The sequence below is a fragment of the Meriones unguiculatus genome, chromosome 9, assembly GCF_030254825.1.
Source record: "Meriones unguiculatus strain TT.TT164.6M chromosome 9, Bangor_MerUng_6.1, whole genome shotgun sequence".
Lineage (NCBI taxonomy): Eukaryota > Metazoa > Chordata > Mammalia > Rodentia > Muridae > Meriones > Meriones unguiculatus.
In genome coordinates, this window is record NC_083357.1 from 71,189,523 (window position 1) to 71,210,564 (window position 21,042).

Sequence of the window (21,042 nt, forward strand, 5' to 3'; positions counted from 1 at the left end):
AGACATACTGTGGAATAAAAAGAAAGCAGATGTCTCCGGTTTAAGCAGAGGTCAAAAAAATGGTTATGAAGGCACTTTCAAAAATAAGGGAAATCTCAGATTGGTAGGTTTGCTGATTTGGTTGATGGCTGTGTGGGTGTATATAGTTTTCAAAGCTCACTGAATTATATATTTAAGATATTTATATTTTGATGAATGCAAAATATAACTCAATTTTTTGAAAGAAAATAAAATTGACCTACAATGACTGTTTTGGAAGAGGGGGAAAAGATAAATAGAAGCAAATTTCGTTATTACAGGATCTCCCAGAGCCCTTAAAATGCTAATGCCCACAATGTATTTTTAAGAGGAGGCTATAAAGATGTATATGTTCCAGATTTATTTACTCGAAAAACTTTTTCTTCACATATTTTAACATCTGTAAAGCATTAATATTTTAGGAACCAAGTGACTAGAGAATAAAAAAAAAAAAAACAAGCTCAGCAAGGGTTCCAGTGCCACTCCAGCATTTTGTCTTACTCCAGCTTTAAAGCAACTTTAAGCAGCCATTTGCTGTTGGCCTGTCCAAAATCAACTAGTAATAACAGGTACCCTGCACGGAAGACCCAATCATTTCAGAATTCTGCCTCCAACAACGAACAGATTGGAGCGATTCACCTTACATTCTTCTTTCAACAATAAGGCAGCCCTGCCCATTGGCAACTACAAGTTTTATGCTAAAGAAGCATTCACTGATTTAAGCAACAATTTTCTTTTATCTCTCTGTGGGACAGACTCATGCAGGTGGAAACACACACACACACACACACACACACGTTGGGAAAGTTAAATCTTTTGTTTTCATTAATTTATTTGCTTGTTCATTTTACATCCCAGTCAACAACCCCACTCCCTCCTTTCCTCCCAGTCCTACCCTCCTACCAACTTCCCCAACACACCCCTACCCCTATCCATCGATCACGGCCCATTTCCCACCCCCTACCCTTACCCCCACCCACCTCCACTCCCCCAACCCTCCTGACCTCCCCGCCCCCCCTGACATGCCCCTCCCACCAACCCACCCTGGCACATCAAGTCGTATCAGGACTAAGTGCCTCTTCTTTCACTGAGGCAAAACAAAGCAGCCCTGCTAGGGAACCGGGATCCAGACGGAGGCAACAGAGTGCAAGTCAGACACAGCCCCCCACCCCCGCTCCAATTGTTAGGGGGCCACTTGACGACCAGGAAAGTTAAATCTTAGGCTGAGTTCCCCCAGGAAGCCAAATCAGGCAGGTTTGTGTAGGAAGGTTTGCGGGAGAGGGGTCAGCACCTGAAGGGGAGCCGGGATGGGGAGGGGCAGGGCTTATGACTCATACAACAAAGGCATGGGCACATCCTGTAAGGAGCGCTTCTGAGGAGACCCCGAACAGCTATTCAGCTTTCAGGCAAAGAGGAGACTGGTGCTATCACATAGGAACTGCACCCCACACATACCTGTGCCCCCAAAAGGAGGTTGATTGCCACCTGTGAAGGGGCCTCTTTGGGGAGAGTAATTTTCAGACTTGAGAGCCATCCACTAATACTTCCAATGGTAGCAAAACTGAGTGCTACAGTCCAGCAGGGGGTGCTGGACAGCACAGTCCAGTGTCCACCACAACTGCCAAGCCAGCACACTGCAAACTCAAAAGGACTATCTGCCTTAGAATCACAAGGGTGGAATACGATCAGAGCACATCATATTTATATATTTATATATTAAGACGTTGTAATAAAGTCCTGTTGTTATGTACAACATATAGGAATGCAAAAGCTCTTCCTACCCAATCTGACTCATATTCTATTATCAATAGTCAACAACCTAGACAGATCATGTCTATATTGCTTTGCCCATAAAACTCTAAATTTTTTTAATTTATTTTATTTTTGCTCAGGTTGGCCTTGAACCTACTTCCCAAGCCCCAAAATAGCTGAGATCACAGGCCTGTGCCACATCAAGTCTTCAAAGCACATTAGACATTGACTAATACTTTTGTGACTATAAAGAAAAAGTTATGTACCCAGTCATGAACAAGATACGCATACCCCTTGCCTTTAGGTGGCTTGAACTCAGTGTAACGGCCATCCAAATGAAAGACTGCAGAGGCTGCTGGTGTCTTTGCCTCCACTGGGGAAGGATGGTTGACAGCAAGCTCTCTAAAAGGAAATTCAATAACAGCGAGAAGACTGAAAGCATGTGGGTTTGGAACATGGCAGGCGAATCTATAAATTTACTTAGCTCTGGGATTAACCCTCTGGAATAGATGTGTGGCTCTTCCTACTCCTTCTCACCCAGGTGAGGAAACCAAGTGTGGAGATCAAAGAGCTTAATCGGAGTGGCAGGGGGAACAAGTGGCCAGCCTGGGATTCTCAACTTAGAAGCTGCACCTTGGAAACACACGAGGTGCATGTGGAAAGAGAGCACAAACATGGAAAGAAAAGAAACGGGAAGGCTCAGGCTGCAGCCAAGGATGCCCATGGAAAAGCTGTGAGAGTCTAGAGCTGAAAGTAGGGGCCCCAGAGAATGAGCAGACTAAGAAGGAGCTGTGTACCCCTCCAAGTGATAGGGAACTAGGCAAGAGGATGATGATGATTTCCTCCTGCAGTCCATAATGATTTTAACAGGAATAAAACAGCTAGTGTGAAATGTAGAGCATCCTAGTAGCCAGTCATGGGCTAAGTATTTGTGCAGGTCAAGTGTGACGCCTCGCTGTCACCCAGCGAGGAGGGGGAATATCATGCCGGTTGACAAGGGAGGACGCTGGGCCCCAAGGCACCCGAGTTAGGTTGTGTGAGTTACAACGCTGGGCTTCTGAACAGAGGGACCGTGGCTCCCACGCCCACTCTGTCCAGCGCCGCCCCCACCGGAGCATGCGTTCCACGCAGAAGACCAGCCGCGGAAGATTCCATAATGATGATTCCATGAACCACGAGGACGTGTGGCAAGGAGCCCTAAGAGAGAGGCTCTCGGGATGGACAGTGACAAGGTCACCTGAGTCACAGATGAAAGGACCTAGAAGGCAGCTGGACATTTGGTGGGCATCACAGTGAAGGCTGGAGAGGCGTGGGAGGGGCTCAGTGGGGAGTGTAAAGCAGGAGAGAAAAACAGGGATGGACAAACCCCCTCCCCTCCCCCAGAAAGCCTCTCGCGGTCTGGAAATAATCCACTTTCTTATCTGCAGAAGTAATGAGTAAATCTATCTTCCTTAAGAACCACTTGGGAGAGGGCCTCTTTGGCACGGGAGTTGCCTTGTCATTAGTGTCACTTCGGGAAAAATAAAATAAAAACAGGACAAAACCCTTCATTTTCTAACATGAAATTTTCATTTACTTCTTGGTGACGGGTTTTTTTTTTTTTTTCAGATGAAGAAAAATAAGCCAGTTAAGTGAGGCCGACAACACGTAACCATAGTGTGTGTGTGCTTAAATACGTTTAACTGGCTAAAACTGGTTCCCACAGTTTATCAGGCATTGCCACAGACTTCCTGGCTCCTCCAAACTCACGTTGCCAAGATCAGGCATTCTTCCTGGACCCATCACCACTGGCTTGGGTAGAAACGCTGTGTGCTCCCAGATGCCAGGACATGCCATTTTCCAGCTTTCTTTCTCTTCTCTCCTCACTCTTTCCCCCTCAGCCTAACACAGGACCTCCGCGCAGCCCACCTGCCTTATTAAGAATTCGTCCACTAGGCTGTACCTCCGCTCTCTCCTTACAGCAGAAGTTCCCAGTTAAACCTGTAGAGGAGAGAAGAATGGGGGCGGGGAGGGGGGACGTTGTTTGGTCCGCCCTTCCTGGCCGGTGCCACCTTGCAGGTTGTGACACAGTGACAGAGGGAGGCCTGGGGAAGGCAGCAGCCAGCAGCCTATCGTTCTCCGGGAAGGCTGGGAGCCTCTGGGTGCGGACAGCTCTTCCTACTTGCCCTGCGGCTCTTCCGTGTGACTTTGAGAGGGGCTCCCAGGTGACGGATTTTGCTCGCCGCGCACCCCGCTGAGGCCAGCAGCACGCTCTGGGGAGGGGGAGGACCCCGGAGCTGAGCAGCGGGCAGAGGCAGCCAGCGCAGACCTCAGCTGCGCTGGGACTGGCGTGCAGTCTTTTGAAGTCAGCAGAAACGGAAATCAAATTTACTATCGTCTCCAGCGGCTGGAGGCTCCGAGAGAGGGGATTCCAGACCGGCTCGGTCAGCACAGGATAGCGGACCCTGGCGACGGCGAGTGTAAGTTCTCCCGGCTGCTGTCTTCTGCTGCTGTGGGATTCTCTCTCTCTCTAGTTGAAGTCACGCTTGGCCAGGATGCCGTCATTGCCGTGAGAATTCCTGGTGTGGAAACTTCCCTGCTGCTCTCCGGGACGCGTTTTTCTTTCATTAACTAAGCCAGAAACACAAGCTGAAATTCCTGACGGATGCTGTGGCGGTCCTGGCTGAGACTGAGAAGGGTTAATCCAGGCGTACCCGGCTGCGATGGTATTAACGCCGCATAGGATTTTTTAATTGGCCTCCTTAAAATAGAGGGTCCCCAGCCCTCCCTCCCTCTCTCCTTCCCTCCCTCCCTCCCTCCCCACTTCGGATCGCATGATGTTTTAACTTTGTGATGGCTGAACTCGCGAAAGCAGCCCATCCACACGGAGAATTAGCTGAAGCAGATTCCCACGGGTTCCAAAAACTTTCCTTCCTTGACCAGGAGCGCGTCTGTGACCCCAAATGTTCCAAACTGCCTTTTTTTATGCCTTTGCTTCCGTGAGAACTGACAACCCGGCCACGGACTCTTCCCAACGTTGTTGAAGGGAGGCATTAGCAAGAGGCATCACACCTCCCTAACTCTTACGATGGGAGAGGGAGAGGCAGCCGGAGGAACCACACATGGTCTCCGCCTCAGCGCGTCCTAGCGCCGGGACGCGGAGATGAATGGTGAGCCGCGGCTGTGACTCGCTAGTCTCTCTCCACACTTGATCCGCTACAACTTCCGGCTCAGACATGGAAATTCTCTGTGAAGACAATACTTCTCTGAGCTCGATTCCAAACTCCCTGATGCAATTAGATGGTGACCCGAGGCTCTACCGTAACGACTTCAACTCCAGGGATGCTAACAGCTCCGATGCCTCCAACTGGACAATCGATGCAGAAAACAGAACCAACCTCTCCTGCGAAGGGTACCCCCCGCCCACATGCCTCTCCCTGCTTCACCTCCAGGAAAAAAACTGGTCGGCTTTATTGACAGCTGTCGTGATCATTCTAACCATTGCTGGAAACATACTGGTCATCATGGCAGTGTCCCTAGAGAAAAAGCTGCAGAATGCCACCAACTATTTCCTGATGTCACTGGCCATAGCTGATATGTTGCTGGGTTTCCTTGTCATGCCCGTGTCCATGTTAACCATCCTGTATGGTGAGTGGAGCTAGCATGCCAACCGTCCCCACCATAGTCCCAAAGAGCATGTGCATGCTGTTGGCTCGGGAGAGAAATAGACAGGAAGCTTTGTCTTAGTCTTAAATTTTTATTTTACTTCGGGAGGGGGGAGGGAGGGGTCAGACAGCCTGATCGCCTGGTGAGATGTGTGCTTTAAAACAGATACATTTCGTAGAGAAATTACTATCCGCATTGCCAATACTCCGTGAGTGTAATTTAACCGTCATTCTGTGCCCATGTGATTTTTCTTGGTTTTATTTGCCAGCCTCCGGACAGAATAGTTTTATCTTTGTCACACAGTTCTCAGCACTTCTAATGGAGTGGTAAAAACCTTCCCAATTACCTTGGAACGTTTGCAGAAAGAGCATTAGTGCTGGAATGGGCTGCGTCTTAAAATATTCACAGTCTCCATTAGAATAAAGGAATTACTCTAGTTTTAATTGCTCCCCGCCAGCCCCCGGCCCAGACAAGCCAATACAGAAGAAAGCCTTTGAGTCTAAAGCCTCAACTCTTTAAAAATGTAGAGGCATAAACTCCTGTCTGGTCTTTGGAGGAGGGTAGAAAACAAACTGAAAGCTATTCGTCTTCCTTTCTTCTCAACCCGGTCTGACAGTGTCAAACTTCTCAGGAAGTCGGCAAACACTTGGACGGCTTTCATGGGGAAGCAGAATGTGATATCCTTTCAGACCATGAGTAATACAGCCAGACTCCTCCTAACGAAGAGCAGTGGCACTACCTACTCAGCAGTCACCAGGGCTACGGGCACTTTTAGGGATACCTTTAAAGGGGTTTTTTTCTGGCTAAGTCCCTGAAGCCACAATGATGAACATGTCCACCTAGCCCCCGAAAGCTTCAAGGAGGGAGGAGACGAGCCAGGAATCGCAAGCATCCATTTGTGAAGACCAGCCTGGCTTGACCATTCAAATGGCACACCTGAATAATTCCGTTTAATTTGCCTATCGTGTCTCAGCCTCTTAGGAGGGGCTCTGGCTTCCTAAAACCTTGGCCAGCCCTCGGAGGCAAACTCTACCGCGGGAGGGAGGGGTGACTATGCAAGAACCCAAACCACAGCAGGAAGGTAGGCGGGGTGACCTGCTGGGCAGCGGGGGCAACCCTGGCCACGTAGGAAGTGCAGCAGGTCCCTGGTCTCCGCTCAGGGTACAAGGCTGCCCCCTAGCGACGACTCCTGGGTGTGCCGTCTGCATCCGCCCAGAGTCTGTTAGCACTACCAGGCTGGTCCTGCTCCTTTCTTAGCGGCAAGTCACAAATCTGTCTTGCAGAAGTACTCTCTTCTTACCCCTCGAAGGAAACTTTGAGGGGAGAAGGGCCTGCTTTCTTTCAGGGAAGACACCGTCCCCCGCCCCCAAACCAACATCAGTTCCCAACAGCAGAGCCGGTTACTGCTAAGAGAGGAAAAGCCTTTCAGTACAAGCTATTGGGTGAGAAGGCTTGGAATTAGGTTAGGTCCAGCATCCTTTCCTGTTCTGAATATGCCTGGGGACAGCAAGGTAGAGACACGCCTTGTGCCTAAAGGAGGGCTTGCTCGGCTTGGGCTCTGCGCTATCCTAAAGAAAGTACTGATCTCTCTAATTTTCCTTCCCGTTCGCGGACTGATTTAACATCCTTGCGCATTCTGTGAGCAGAACTAATTAACAGTTTACCCAAGTGTTTGAGCCTCTCCAAAACACACAGGGAAGAGTAGGACATTTCATTTATGTCATCAAGGCATCCTCCGTCTTCCTAAGACAGCAGAGAACCTGCCAAGCTCCTGGTATTGGACTCTGGGAAGTTTTAAAATCCTTTGATATTGGGGGCTCACCTCTAGCCACCCTCAGAGAGAATGATTTAACTGGCCCAAAGCCCAAAGCTCCACCGGCTGATTGTGATGATGTCGTGGTGGTGGGGGGGGGGAGTGATGGAGGCCCGAGGGGGGGAAGGGGGAGGGAATCTTTGCCCTAAGCAGCTGCTCACTGGGAGGCAGCCCACTGCCCGCTGCAGCAGGATGATCTCCAAGTTTGTTTGTTTGTTCGTTTGTTTGAAAAATGCACGTTTTCCAGCCTGCCCCAGGCTTACTGGATCAGCATCACCAGAGGTGGGTTTCTAGTTTAAGGAGCCAGCTGCGAAGAGCCGCTGTCACCTATAGTCTGAGCACTGCCCTGAGACAAAGTTCCAAGGCCAGACACCCTTGGTCTCCTTCACCATCCTCAATCTTCTCACATGCCACAAATCTGAGTTTAAGAAAACATTGGGGGACTCTGTATCATAAGTAAAGACATTCAAGCGGTCGATCTGACGCCATTAAGTCACTATCATTAAACGCCTAGCTGTGTGAGACCGGACACGTCTTAGAATGACTAAGATTAGACTAACCATAGGGGTCTTAACCGCAGAGAAAGTCATGTAGATCAGTCATTGCTGTATGTGACCGGTACAAGTCCCTCTTTTGCTGATATAACTCCACAGGCCAGAGACATTCAAACATGCACTTATCGGTGCCTCCGTAGTGTACACTTGCTGTTTGTTCAAACGTTGAAAGTCTCTTGTGTTGCCCGGGGTATAAACCACACACTTCAGGAAGCATGGAGCTGCTTGCTGATGCTAAAACTTCTGCACCACAGGGTACCGGTGGCCTTTGCCTAGCAAGCTCTGTGCTGTCTGGATTTACCTGGACGTGCTCTTCTCTACGGCCTCCATCATGCACCTCTGTGCCATCTCGCTGGACCGCTATGTCGCCATCCAGAACCCCATTCACCACAGCCGCTTCAACTCCAGAACCAAAGCCTTCCTGAAAATCATTGCTGTGTGGACCATATCTGTAGGTAAGTCAGACGCTCTGGCAGGGCTGCGTTTGAAACTAGAGTCTGTCCTTTCCCGGGAGACATGCTGTTTGCTTGCACTGGAACCTGACAGTCTGAATCTGCCGTATCGTGTGCTGCGCAATATGCCTCAACCTCCTGATTGTTGGAGATGTTTCAGGAAAGGAACATCTGTGGATGTCAGTGGCTGACAGTGTCTGTATTGTCTTACACATGTAAGAAAAAGTACACTAGCAGAGCCTGAGTCAAGAATGACTGTGTTCTTGCTCAGATCCAAGCTCAGTACTCCAAGTCTTGGGTCTCCCAGAAACCTGAGTTTTGTCATTATTGAACTTGTGGTTACAGAAGGAGACAGATGCTTCCCCTAGAGAGTGTAGACATTGAAGGGGGGTCCAGAAAAGGGCAGAGGCTGAGGACAGGGGGAAGTAGCAAGAATTGCTTAAGAGCTGGGCATTTCAGCTGACTGGTACCTCGGTGGCCTTTCTTCCTGCTGCGACACCCACACCAAAGGATTCCAAGGCACTTCAGTTAGGCCGATTACACACACTCACCTCTCACTCTAATCGATCTTCTGTCACCATAATAGGATCTAAAGGGGCAGCTCTCAGGCAGAAAAGTCAATTGTACCTGTCACCTCGGCAGACTTGGTTTGTAAGTCCCAAAGCTTTTCAGATGGAAATGCTGTGTTTGCTGAGGCTCACGGGGTATGGTATCCACTCCTCAGGAGAGACTACAAGGTTTGATGGTAGGTTAGGATTCCAGAACTCATTTGATACAACTCACCACTACCAACAGGGCTGGAGAAGAGATGGCACTTGCTGCTCTTGAGAAGGAGCTGTTCTGATTTCCAGTGCCTACCATGGGGACTCACACCCAGTTTTAAGAGATTCATTACCCTCTTCTGGCCTCTGAGGGGACCAGAAACACACATGGTAACGACATACAGGCAGGCAAAACACCCATACACATCAAATAAAAGCAATTTTCTGGATACCTATCAGAAACAGCAAGCACTGTCTGTGCTCTGTGACACTGTCTCCACTTTGCAGATGAGGGAACTAGTGTTCTAAGAAAGGAATGAATGAGTGTGTGCTGCGAGCCTGGGCATGGGGAGCGTCCCCTGGCTCTGACGATAACAATGATGAGTTACCCATTACACAGCATCTCTGCACGCTTTGGAAACACCTCCTCTGTTTTTTCCATCTTGAGCCTTTTCACTTGAGGTCAACAGCGCCGACAATGTGTTTGATGAGCTGGGGAACCTCAGGACACAGGATTTGTGGTTTCCTGGGTCACAGGTCTGACACACCAGCACTCTAGTCTTCTGGCATCAAGCCCTTCTCTTTCTGCTGAGTGTACCACTCCTTCCTTAGCTGACAGCTTCTGCCCCAAGAAAATGCCGATGGCTTTAATCCGTGCAACCAAGGAGTCCTGTTCCCTTTGGAACAGGATGGTAAAGGGACCAACAGTTATCCATCCAAGCTGCTTGAGACTACTTTAGAGAACCCTTAGGTTTAGATGGCTGAGCGTTCCTAAGGGACATCCATGGTTGAGGACCACTAGCCAGATTATCAGAGAATTAAACATGATGAACAAAGGGTCAGGTGCAATTCGTGCAGCCACGTACACTTCCTTCAGCTGCACAGACTGGTCCCTTAACTAAGCAGAAACTGAAATGACGCATCACTTTTGTCTTGGTGTGTATGTGTGTTTGCATGTATGGGGGTTCACGTGCATGCACATTCAATGTGGCGGCCAAAGGCTGATGTCAAGCATCTTCTTCAGTTTATCTACACTTTATGAGGCAGGGTCTCTCGCTTGAACCCAAAGCTTGCCAAGCTCATTTGCTCCAGGGACCCTGTCTCTTCCTCCTGGGAGCTAGGGTTACAGGCAGCTCATCTAAGATTTACATGAATGCCGAGTATCTAACTCTGGTCCTCGCATTGTATGGCAAGGGCTTGTACCCCCTGAGCCATCTCTCCAGTCCTACAGTCCATTATCTTTTACCCTTGGCCAAAACCACCCCCCCGTCTCTGTCAAGCTTCATGATGACACCATGAGCAAAAGTTAGCGACTCTGAGCATTGCCACAGACCCCGTCGTGTCCAAGTCACCTTGTAGATAAGTCTGTCACACAGGATGGCAGCACTCGGAGCCAAGAGTCAATGCAGGCCAACCCAGCTCCAAAGTCTGTACTTTATCTATTACCTAATAAGGCTGTCTGCTCTAGCTCTGCCTGGCTGTCATCCCAGGAGGGAGACAGGTTGGAATGGTTGCTGGGATGCTGACCAATGGTCATCATTAAAAAAGGGTGATTCGGAAAGTATCATCTTTCTGTTCTGTGTATACTCAGATGAACACACAGAGAAGAATGGTGTGTGTTCAAATGTCTCTCCCAGTGTGGGAGAAGACAGGTGAATGTAAGAAAGCTAGAAGTCACACAATCTCATAACTATCTGTGATATGGAGTTCTGAGGAGCAATCAGGTAAGAAAAGCTAAAAATAAAAAGTCAGTGCTAAGCCGGGTCCTGAAGAAGCTCAGCACTGACTTCTTCCTGGCTTTTCTTCGCTTGTTTCTGTTTCTACTCTTTTGTTTAGGCTTGAGGTTTTGGTTTGCTCTGTATGTGGTTTTATACTTGGATTCTTATTCTAGCCGGAATTTTTTTTCCTATTTGTTGTTGTCCTTGCTTTTAATCATATATAGTCAACAAACAAAACAGATTCCAAGATGTACACTGTGGTGACTGGATGTGCAAATATTTTGTAAAATAAATACCACAATCAAATTAGTTAATTCTTCCATCCTCTTACCAAGATGCTTTTTATTTTGCAGTCAGAACACGAAGAAAATTACAAGAGTAAGACTCAGAGTTAGCAAATGCAGACACCACACCTTACACTAGATCCCCTGAACCAACCCATCTCCCCTTTCTCCCATCTGTCTCTGATAATGGAACTGCTCTTGCCAAAGAGAAAATATCCTACAGATATGGCTCTACCCTCGCTCCCAGTTAACAGAGTATTTAAACAATGAAACCCAGCAAGTCAAAATTTCCCAAAGTCTGCTGCTGAGGGAAGGGAAAGACTGAAGCCTTGGTACCAGGTCCCCAAGAGAGCTCACACTGTAGGCCAGACCAAAGCTGAACAATGATGCTCAGTGCCAAGTGAACCACGCTTTGGCTAGGTCTACTTAATGATACATTTTACCCTCTGTTGAAACCTAAAGCTCGTGTCAGGACCCCGAAGATGGACATGGGGAGCCGCTGTGTATCTTTGTCCTTCACAAGGTGTCCATACTGAGTAAATTCCCTTCCTCTGCATCTCTGAGTAGTTCTCTTTACTTGGCATATCGCTTGTCGGGAGCTGCCAGAGCCCAGAATTTTACCCTAAAATCCCTGCTCACAGTAAATGTCATCCCACTGTTTCCATAAATTCAACTTTTCTTAGACTCTGTGTATGAGTGAGAGCATTTATCCTTACTATGCTTTCTAGACTTATCCAAACTGTTGGACACCGGCAGATTTCTTTTCTATGGCCGCGTGGTACAGAATTCTATTTGTATATAAAATGCTTTGCTTTCAGTAACAGTTAAAGATTTTACAGAATCTATTGTAGAACTTTTCTTCAACTTACTGATCTATTCCGTTTTTTTCTTGATAGCTGATGAAAACAGAGCCAAACTTATATTTGTGTGATTTCTTTTCCTAGCTTCCTTGAATGAACTTCAGAGGTTGCCAGCTTTCCTCTGAGGTCTTTCCATGAGTAAGGAACATGTATTTTTAAAGGCTTGTACAGAACTCAGGCCTGGCTCTCTGGTGTGAGTGTGTGTGTGTGTGTGTGTGTGTGTGTGTGTGTGTGTGTGAGTGTGAGTGATTTTTGCATTTACAAGAGGTGTAGAAGAATTTGTCTTAGGCTCCTTATGATTAAAAAAAAACGCACACACGTATATATTTATGTGTGTATGTATCCTCCATTCACACTTTCTGCCCTTCATGGTTATTAGCTAATACAGATTTTATCCTGATTTTTCATCATTCTCAAATGCTCACTTCATTTCTAGTGATGTTTCTTGCCTTAAAAACATCAACTCCATAGATACTGTGTTCCTGCCAGAATTCTTTGGGTTATCATTTTCTCTGCCTATATTTTACTCTATCCTATTGTCAAACTGTGACTTTGCATTTCAAATGTGTTACAAAGATGGAAGCATACCCAGTTTTAAAAAAAAATCCAATCTATCTTTGTCTTTTAATTTTTTTTATTTTTATGTATGTGTAGGGGTGTGTGTGTGTGTGTGTGTGTGTGTGTGTGTGTGTGTGTGCTTGTAGATACGTGCATACGAGCGCAGATGCTTGTGGAGGGCAGAGGTGTCAAATCCTGTGGAGCTGCAACCACAGACGTTTAAGAGCTACCTGACATGGATGCTGGGAACTCAAGAAGAGCCGCAGTCACTCCTAATCACGGAGCCATCACTCCAGCCCCCATCTTAGTCTTTTAATTGGAGTCTAAAAGTTCTTTCACTGTTGAGGTCAATCTCTTTCTGCTCTCCTTTTGGAGTGATTAGAATTGTAATTTAACCTTCTCTTTGAGCTTGTTAATTATCTATTCTTTAATATTCTGTTAGTAATCACAAAATATCTTTTACATTTTTTAATCATAAAGAGCCTAAAACAAAATTTTATACACCTCTTGGAAATGCAAAAACTGGAGAACACTTTAACCCCACTTAATCTGCGGTCCTCTGTCTTTTCTTTCCTGATTTGTACACATAGGTCAATAAAACCCACGGCGTCATTCCAGCTGCCCTAAGAACGTGGCGTGTGCTTCCTGCGTGCCAACTGTTCCATTGCTGTGTTCTAGGCTCTTCACTTCTACAGTTCTGTGTGGGTCCATAGCCCTCCCTAAAATGTCATGCTTTTTGTTTGCTCTCCATTTTCATTGCTCTAGATCACTCTATTTTACCTTCATTTAAAGCACATTTTTGTATAGTACAGAACCCAAACTGACCTGGTGGTGTGGGTCATCAGCTTAAGCGCTGCCTAGAAGTGGGTTAGTGTTGTCCTCATCCCGAACGTGGTTTGTATGGGTGCTTGAACCTGAAGTTCAGTGTCACCTTGTTATCCCTTTGGAAATTTCCTTCGTCGTCATCCTTTCAGTTATTATTCTTGCCCTCACTCCGAGGCTCCAGCTCATGAGTAAAGGCACCTTGGCCCATGTTTCTTAGCGCTCAGTTTCTACATTCTCTTCTTCCGCTCTTCTCGCTTCTGTCTGTGCCATATATTCTTCTACCATCAGCTACTTTTAATCAACTGCCAAATCCGTCTAGTATATTCTCAAATATTGTATTTCAGCTGCTAGATCCTTACATTTTCCCAGTTGATTATTTACCAGAGTTCGGTTTTCCAAACTGATTCTCTCTATCTTTTCATCTATCAAATATCAATCACTGTTTGTTTGTTTGTTTTCTGTTCTTTGTTTTGGTTTTGGGTTTGGTTTGTTTGTTTTTATTTGTTACCTGGTGATTCTGTTCCCTGGTTTTCTCGCTGGCCTTCTTCATTTCTTTGAGTTCTATACCTAGTAGAACTCTTTCAACTGCATGGTATTGTCTAGTAGGCAGTGTGTTGATACTAGCTTTCACCACGGGGGAATCCATGAGCTTTAGCAGACATGGTGTATGTATGTGTGTGCGCACATCATTGGCAGGCACCCCTTAACCCAATCAGACTCTACTTATTTTAAGCAGTGATCTCATAAGAACCGATTGCTATCTAGTTGCGTCCTTACCCTCCTTCTGTATTCCTCTGCAGTTACAGGTGAAAACTTTATGGGTCTTTTAGAGCTCTGACCTCTGCTCTCATAACCTCATATATGGCTGAAAACATATTCAGCCTCGGACAGATCAGTGAGTGCTTGAGAAACGAGGTGGCCCCCATCACCTGATGCTCCTACCCTCCCCCTCTGCCCTGGCAGCTCTCACAGAGACTATTTGGGGACTTATATTCTACTTTATTATGTCACTACCACCAGACCATCAAACAGCCTCCTTCTGTTTGATTCTTTCCAGTGTATCTTTCTGATTCTTCATTTTAACATAAATTAGTTTCTTTGCCTTATACGCATTTCACAACATGTAGATAGATTTTATTTCTTTTTCTCAAAATGTGACAGTCTCTAGCTTTTAATACTGAACTTTAATCTGTCTACATTCACCAGGATGGCTGATATAATTAGTTTCCTGATGTCTGTTTTATATTATATCTGCCATTCGCTTTCCGGTAGTTCTCTCTAGCTACTCTCATTTTCCCCTTTTTATTGACATGCAAGTGCTTTCCTCATTTTCTATACCCATCCCACTTACTCAATTTTCTACCAGATTTTTCTCCTCATTCCTCTCCTGATTGAAATTTTATCCCAAATAATTATTATACCAATCTTTCTACTAATGGACATAAAGAGTCTCAGTTGCTCTCATCCACCTTATATCTCCAGTTCTTTGTTTGCGTGTGTGTTTGTTTGTTTGTTTGTTTGTTTGTTTGTTTGTTTTTCTCGGCATTTTTAGCTCATCTAGTAGTGCAATAGGCCTTTTATCACAGATCACAAAGTGTAGGGACTGTAAAGGTGTATACAGGCATAGCAGATTCTGTGGAAAATGTTTGGTGCGGCTAAAATCGTCATGAGCAAACTCAAAATACTTATGAGAATCACAGGCCAGTAAATGTCCTTGCTAAAAGGCAAAATACACCTACATCTTAATTTTTGAGGACAAATAATCTAGCAAGGAGAGAAATAAACCAAATAAGTAGACCATTTTCAAAACTATAATTTGAAATAAACACTAAGTACATGGAAACCTTATTCGGGGGCTCATGGGGACATGACTTAGAGCAGCAGTGTACATGGCTTTCCACTCGCTGTTACGCCAGACAGAGCTACTTAAGATGGCCCCACCCCGACCCTTGCACATGCCATTGTGAGCATGACACTGTGTGTGTGTGTGTGTGTGTGTGTGTGTGTGTGTGTGTGTGTGTGTACTACCATATCCCAAATGTGACAGTGTGAGATGTTAGCTCTGACAAAATCTAACCAAGGCTCCACAGATTTTTTTTTCCTAGAAAAATAAAAGTAATTGTTCGTGTATTCAGCACCTCAAATTTTAAAGTACTGTGAAAATGGAAGATTGGGTGAGGTTGGGTTGACTGATTTTCTTTTCCAGAGTACTTTGAAGCTCTAAAAACCACTGAGTTAGGACATGGTATATTTAAGCAGAGGAGACATATCTATGGGGTTAGATGCAGAAATCAAAGTTGTGGTGGCATATATGATATGAACCAATTCCAATTTAAAAAAAAAAAACACTGATGGTGTTAGTCATGGTCACAGGGAGACAGGTGTGGTGAAACTGAGGAGTTGTTGAGGGATTTCACCTTTACAAAGACCAAAATTCCAAAGAGCGGCAGAACTGCCCTCTCCTCTTTCTTATACTTCTCTACAGCTGCATTCACCACACACTCTCCTTCCAAGGTGTTCTGGATAACTGAGAACAAAATCTCACAGTTCCATGATGAACCAGAGAAGACCTCGTGGAGGTGGTGGCCAACCCCTAGGGCTTAGATTAGAAACAGCAGCCTCACCAGCCTGCCCACAGAGCATTTCAGTTTCCTTGAACTAGGTAAATCCTATCATTTGCTGTTTTTCTCCCCCTGCTTACCCCTACCAGCATGGCTATTTTCTTGCTTGTCCAGGCTTCCATCGACTTGTGAGGGAAAAGAGCATCATTACAAATCGATCCTGTGCCCCATGTGTGAGCTTCTCAGAGTGAAGAAGCGACAATGACTGTCTGTGGATTATATTTCCCTTCTCAAACCTAATTCCCATGACCAGGGGCAATGTGACTTCACTCTAATGCATAAAGTGAGCAAACTCTTTTCTTGATTGCTTGGCTGATGTCATGGGGAAAGAAATACATGTTACTTAATTTCCTGACTGTCATTAGCCACGATAAGCATGGGATAGGAAGGGGAAAGTGTTTGTTTGCACATTGTCATAGGATGACAAGCAAATAGAGCCCTTCAAATTTCTTCCATTAAATAGTATTTCATTGCAGAAATGCATGTGCACCTCCTGGGGTCATTCTCAAGTACACCTAAATAGAATGATTTGTCCCCTCAGCGCTAAGCATGACTACCTCTCTTCTGTGTTATTTTTCTGTAAAAGACAAAGAGGCAGGCTGGGTCACATTTATTCAATGCCTTCATCCTCAGGAGCTGGGGCTCTGTGCACATAATTCTAAACAAGAAGCTCGGTCTCTAGATCAAGCCTCTTCCTTTAAGCAGGTAGAAGGCCTCTCTACCCAGAATGTGCACACAGGGACAGTGAGAATAACACAACTAAAGAGTTTTAATTTGTCATTCTTCTTACTTGGGATTTTGGGTATCTTTTCATACTTAACCGCACAGTGAATAAATGTGTTGAGATATCATGGCACCCCACAGATATACACATTTGTGTGTCTTTACATATCCGTGAATGATTTCAATTAAAAAAAAAAAACACATCAGGTTTTGCTGCCCTTTGTGTTCATGAAACTCTCAGAAGGGAGTTGGATCTGAAAATACCTTCAGAATGGTCTTCCCAATAACTTCACGTCATTGAACATTCCTAAGACAATGACCAAAAGCAATGTAAGGAACAAAGAGTTCATTTTTGGCTTAGCCACCAGCGGGGGACGGAGTGTTCACATTTTTTTTCCAAGCAAACGTTCATAACCCCTGACAGCAACTGCATCTCCTACCACAGCCTGGCTCATTCTTCATTCCCCAGGTACAATGAGCCACCATTATTCTCACAGCATCCAGTAAGCGTCTGTCTGCAATGCCTTGCCCTCCCCTTGCTTAGATTTTTTTTCTTTTATCAACCACCTCTAAGAAGCCTTCTTCCAGATTCTCTTATCTCCAGAAATTAGGTGTTGCCCTACTTTGGTTCTTCCACAAATCTAGCTCTTCACCTCTTCCATTTGTGTGAAAATAATCTATTTCCCTGCTAGGTCACAAGTTTCCAGAGAACAGGAAATAGAAAGCAAGACAAGCAAAAGTAAAATGTACCTCATCTTGCTCCCAAGCCGTATGATAATAGAAAGTGCCTATCCAAGCTCTCCTCTGAAAACTAATTTCTTCAGTCTGACACTGAGACACCTTTGAAAGAAACTGTATTCCTAGGTGCTGTTGCAAAGCTATTTTTAGACTGTGTTTCCCTATACTTCAAGTAATAAAGCCTAATAGTTATGCAAGAAAGGACTTGCTTTATTGTCCTACTTAGCATCAGCCTGGTAGACTTATTACCAGCATCTCATTAGTGGAAGCTTGTAAGAGAGGACCCTGAGTGGACGTGGCTCTGCAATGCTCCCCACTGGCTGGCAAGCTTTAGTTTGAGACTTTGAAATTTCTTCAGAAAGCATCTGGGAATCATTCCTTTCTAAAGTTGGAATCCTTTCCCACATTGGAATCAATGAGATGTTCATCTTTCAGTTGGGCAAAGAAGTAAGGGGAGGATCCGAGAAGAGGAAAGGAGAAGGCAGGCAGGCTTCTGTGACTGTTGCAAGTGTCAATGGGCCACCCAGGCAGGATCTCCCCTGGCTACTGCTTAGGGGATCGTCCACTGCCCACAGCCCTGGCATCAATTGTCCACATCTAGTTCACTCTTCTGACATATTTCCTTTATTCAGGGATCGTCACACTCTAAGGAAATATGCATATCAAATTACAACCCAGTTTCCTTCTTTTGAGTGTGGAGTCCCAGAGACTTACTTCCCTGGGTCTTTTCATCTCCATGGAGCCCTCCCTCCTAGAAGGTGGATCCTCTCAAAGGCCATAGTAAGTAGGGCTGCAAGGTAAGCGAGAGCCCACAGTGAGCCAGGGACTGTACAGACGTGTGAGGGAGGGCACAAATGAGCATTCGTCAGGTGTGACCTGGGCATGCTCACAGACTGTTTTAAAAATAAAAATCAGCTGTGAGGATGGGAGGGTGATAGGAGTGTCACAGGATGGATAGGTTCACAGAATATCATATGTGTGTAAAAATGTCACAACTTAATTTTTAATAAGAAAAAGCTTCAAAATAAATATATAAACACACTAAAAATAGCTAATGGGAAAAAGCCACATACAGCAGAAAGCAGAATTTTCCATCATGATTGACAGGGCGAGAACTCTGGCAGGGTTTGGGGATCCAGAAGAGCTGACTGAACAGAGAAAGGTTAGAATTGAACCTTGAATGATGAGCAGAATGTTGGCAAAAGAAACGAAGAGGAAGAACTTCCAAGAAGAGGCTGCTGTGGGAGAAAGGCATTGCAAACAAAGAGTTAAGATTCTCAAAAAAGAAAAATCAGCTCTCTCCAAAGAAGTCTCAGTGGGAAGGGCATACATAAGGGTGGGCCCCATGCCCAGCAATACATGGCCAACACAAAAATGGACTCAGTGGTGTTTTCAGAAGTTTTTAAGTCTCATAATGAATTGTCTGGACATTCTGTTTTTACCTTACTGGTCTTTGGCTTATATATATTTTGGTTTCGGGTTTTGTGTTTTATGGGGTTTCTGGGAGTGCAAATGTGTGTGTCTGAATTTATATGTTTCTTATGAGAGTTTTTTGTTTGTCTCTTTTTTCCATTTGTTTTATTCTACTTTGTTTCTCTTTATTCTTATCTTTTTTTTTTATTAGATACTTGTTTGTTTTCTAATGAGAGAGAGAAAGGGAGGGTGGGAATTCAGGTGGGTGGGGAGGGTCTGGGAGGACTTGGGGGAGGAAGAACTGTGATCAGAATACATTGTATGAAAAAGAATCAGACTTTCTTAGAGACACGTAAAGGAGTTGTTTATAACCACAGCATCCTATAGCCCTCTGCCACGGGTATCGGTGGTTGGTTACATGGACCCAGTTGTATAAAACCAGAATATTGTTCCACTGGCAGGCACAGGGATGATGCCCAACTTGCCAGACTTCCCCTTTTCAGGCATCAACCATATGCTATTTTTATATCACAGTTCCAGGATTAACCTTGGCTCATACCAGTCACATTGTAAATTCCTGTTTGATGACATCTAGAGAGGGAAATATTTTTATCAGAAAACTTGCAGAATTCTTCTGGACAGGCTGTTCTAGGAAAACACCAGCGGATGAACGGTTTCACTGGTTTATGACAAACCTGGTTGCTTTTTGTAAGGAGGCAATTCTCTGAGGCATTCTAGGTCTCTGGTTTAGGGCCTCTGTCTTTTGTACTACTATAAGAAGTGTGAATTACAATGGCATATTTAAAAAGTAATATCTTGGGAGTGAATTCTCAAATTTACCTTTCCCCTTAATTATTAATATCAACTCAAGGAGGGAGGGCCTTTGGCTGTGTGAGGTTATAATGATAAGAAAAACCTTGTTGCCTTAAAATATGTTATACCATGTTAAAATATGTTCTTAAAAACTTTTAGGACCAAAACCACTCATGTTTGCCACTCAGTATTATCAAACTGTGTGATGTGTGTGTGTGTGTGTGTGTGTGTGTGTGTGTGTGTGTTGTATAAGAGTGCATGAATGAAGTCTGAAGACCTTGAGTATTGGTCTTTGCATCCTACCTTCTTTGAGACAGGGTGTCTTGTTGTTCATTAAAATGTACAACACACTAGCTGGCCAGTGAGTTTCTAGGAAACCCTCTGTCTCTGCCTCCCATTCTTGAGAGCACTGGGATTACAGACAGGATTACAATGCCCAGCTTTGTCTGCACCCTGGGGATCCAAACTGTGTGGCTAGCACTTTAACACACAGCTATCTTCCAAGCTCCCTTCTAGAGCCTCTTTAAAATGTGAATTGTCTTTTGCTATTCATTGCCTTCTGCAGAGCAGGTTCACTATGATCCCTTTTCACACCTCTGTCCTTTTTTAAAGTCCCAAATCAACCACTCTAAAGATTCATGTGAACAGCCATGTTTAATAGGGTACATCCCAGCCTAAATACATCACCGGGTTCATCATACACAGCTTGACACAGGAGCCAAAGATCTGCCTCTTACCTACTCTCTGATAGATCAGTTCATCCATCTGTCACAGATAAGCGCCCTTACTAAAATGTTGCTTTATCTGAAGAGAAATATTCAAGTTTGTCTTAAATAAAGAGAGATGATCTCCAATCACCAGGTATGCTAGAAGCATGGTGGCCTGCCCTCACGCCAACCGCTATTATCTTAGGCGTAGTATTCTAAATACCTGGCCACATCCCCCTCACATACATGGTGCGCGAGATGTCGGAGGCTTCTTAGATCCTTGACTGTTGCTGCTGCTGTTGTTGTTTAATGGTTTGTTGAGACCACTTCAAGAGGACAGTGAGCTAGGTAATTGTCAACCACAGCTGTACCAAAGAGCCTTTGTATTCTCTATCCTTCCTAATTCCCTAAGGCATCTCTACCCCAGTCTGCGAGCCATTCTAGTCCACCTTCACACCAAAGGTGTCTAAGCAGCACTGTTAGGTGTAGGAAGTTAATGACGAAAACAGCAAACTTCCCTTCCCATCCTTATCTATTTAACAGTAGATTCCTTCCGGTCAACACTCAAACACAGTACCTTTGTTGATTGGCTTCCCTTAAAGCTGTGTACCACAGGCCTGAGCAAGACAGGAAGAAAGGAAGTGTATGCACATACCTATTTCACTGCAATTGGGAGCACATTTACATTGCTGAATAAATGACAAATGAAAAAAAGAAAGGAAAGAAAACAAAAAGTGCCAACCGAGAGCTGAAAGGAGGGAGAGAATGTTTCCCCAGGGGCCCTTGT

The 21,042-nt window shown here is 45.2% G+C and overlaps 1 protein-coding gene across 1 annotated transcript in view; it reads left to right on the plus strand.

The window, feature by feature from the left end:
* Window positions 1–4,273: 4,273 nt before the first annotated feature.
* The window catches only part of Htr2a (5-hydroxytryptamine receptor 2A), a 60,721-nt gene continuing 43,952 nt past the window's right edge, over window positions 4,274–21,042 (plus strand). The window contains exons 1-2 of the mRNA XM_021647053.2: window positions 4,274–5,397; window positions 8,037–8,237. Coding sequence (XP_021502728.1) covers window positions 4,986–5,397; window positions 8,037–8,237 — 613 coding nt within the window. The 5' untranslated portion in view covers window positions 4,274–4,985. The remainder of the gene's footprint in view (window positions 5,398–8,036; window positions 8,238–21,042) is intronic.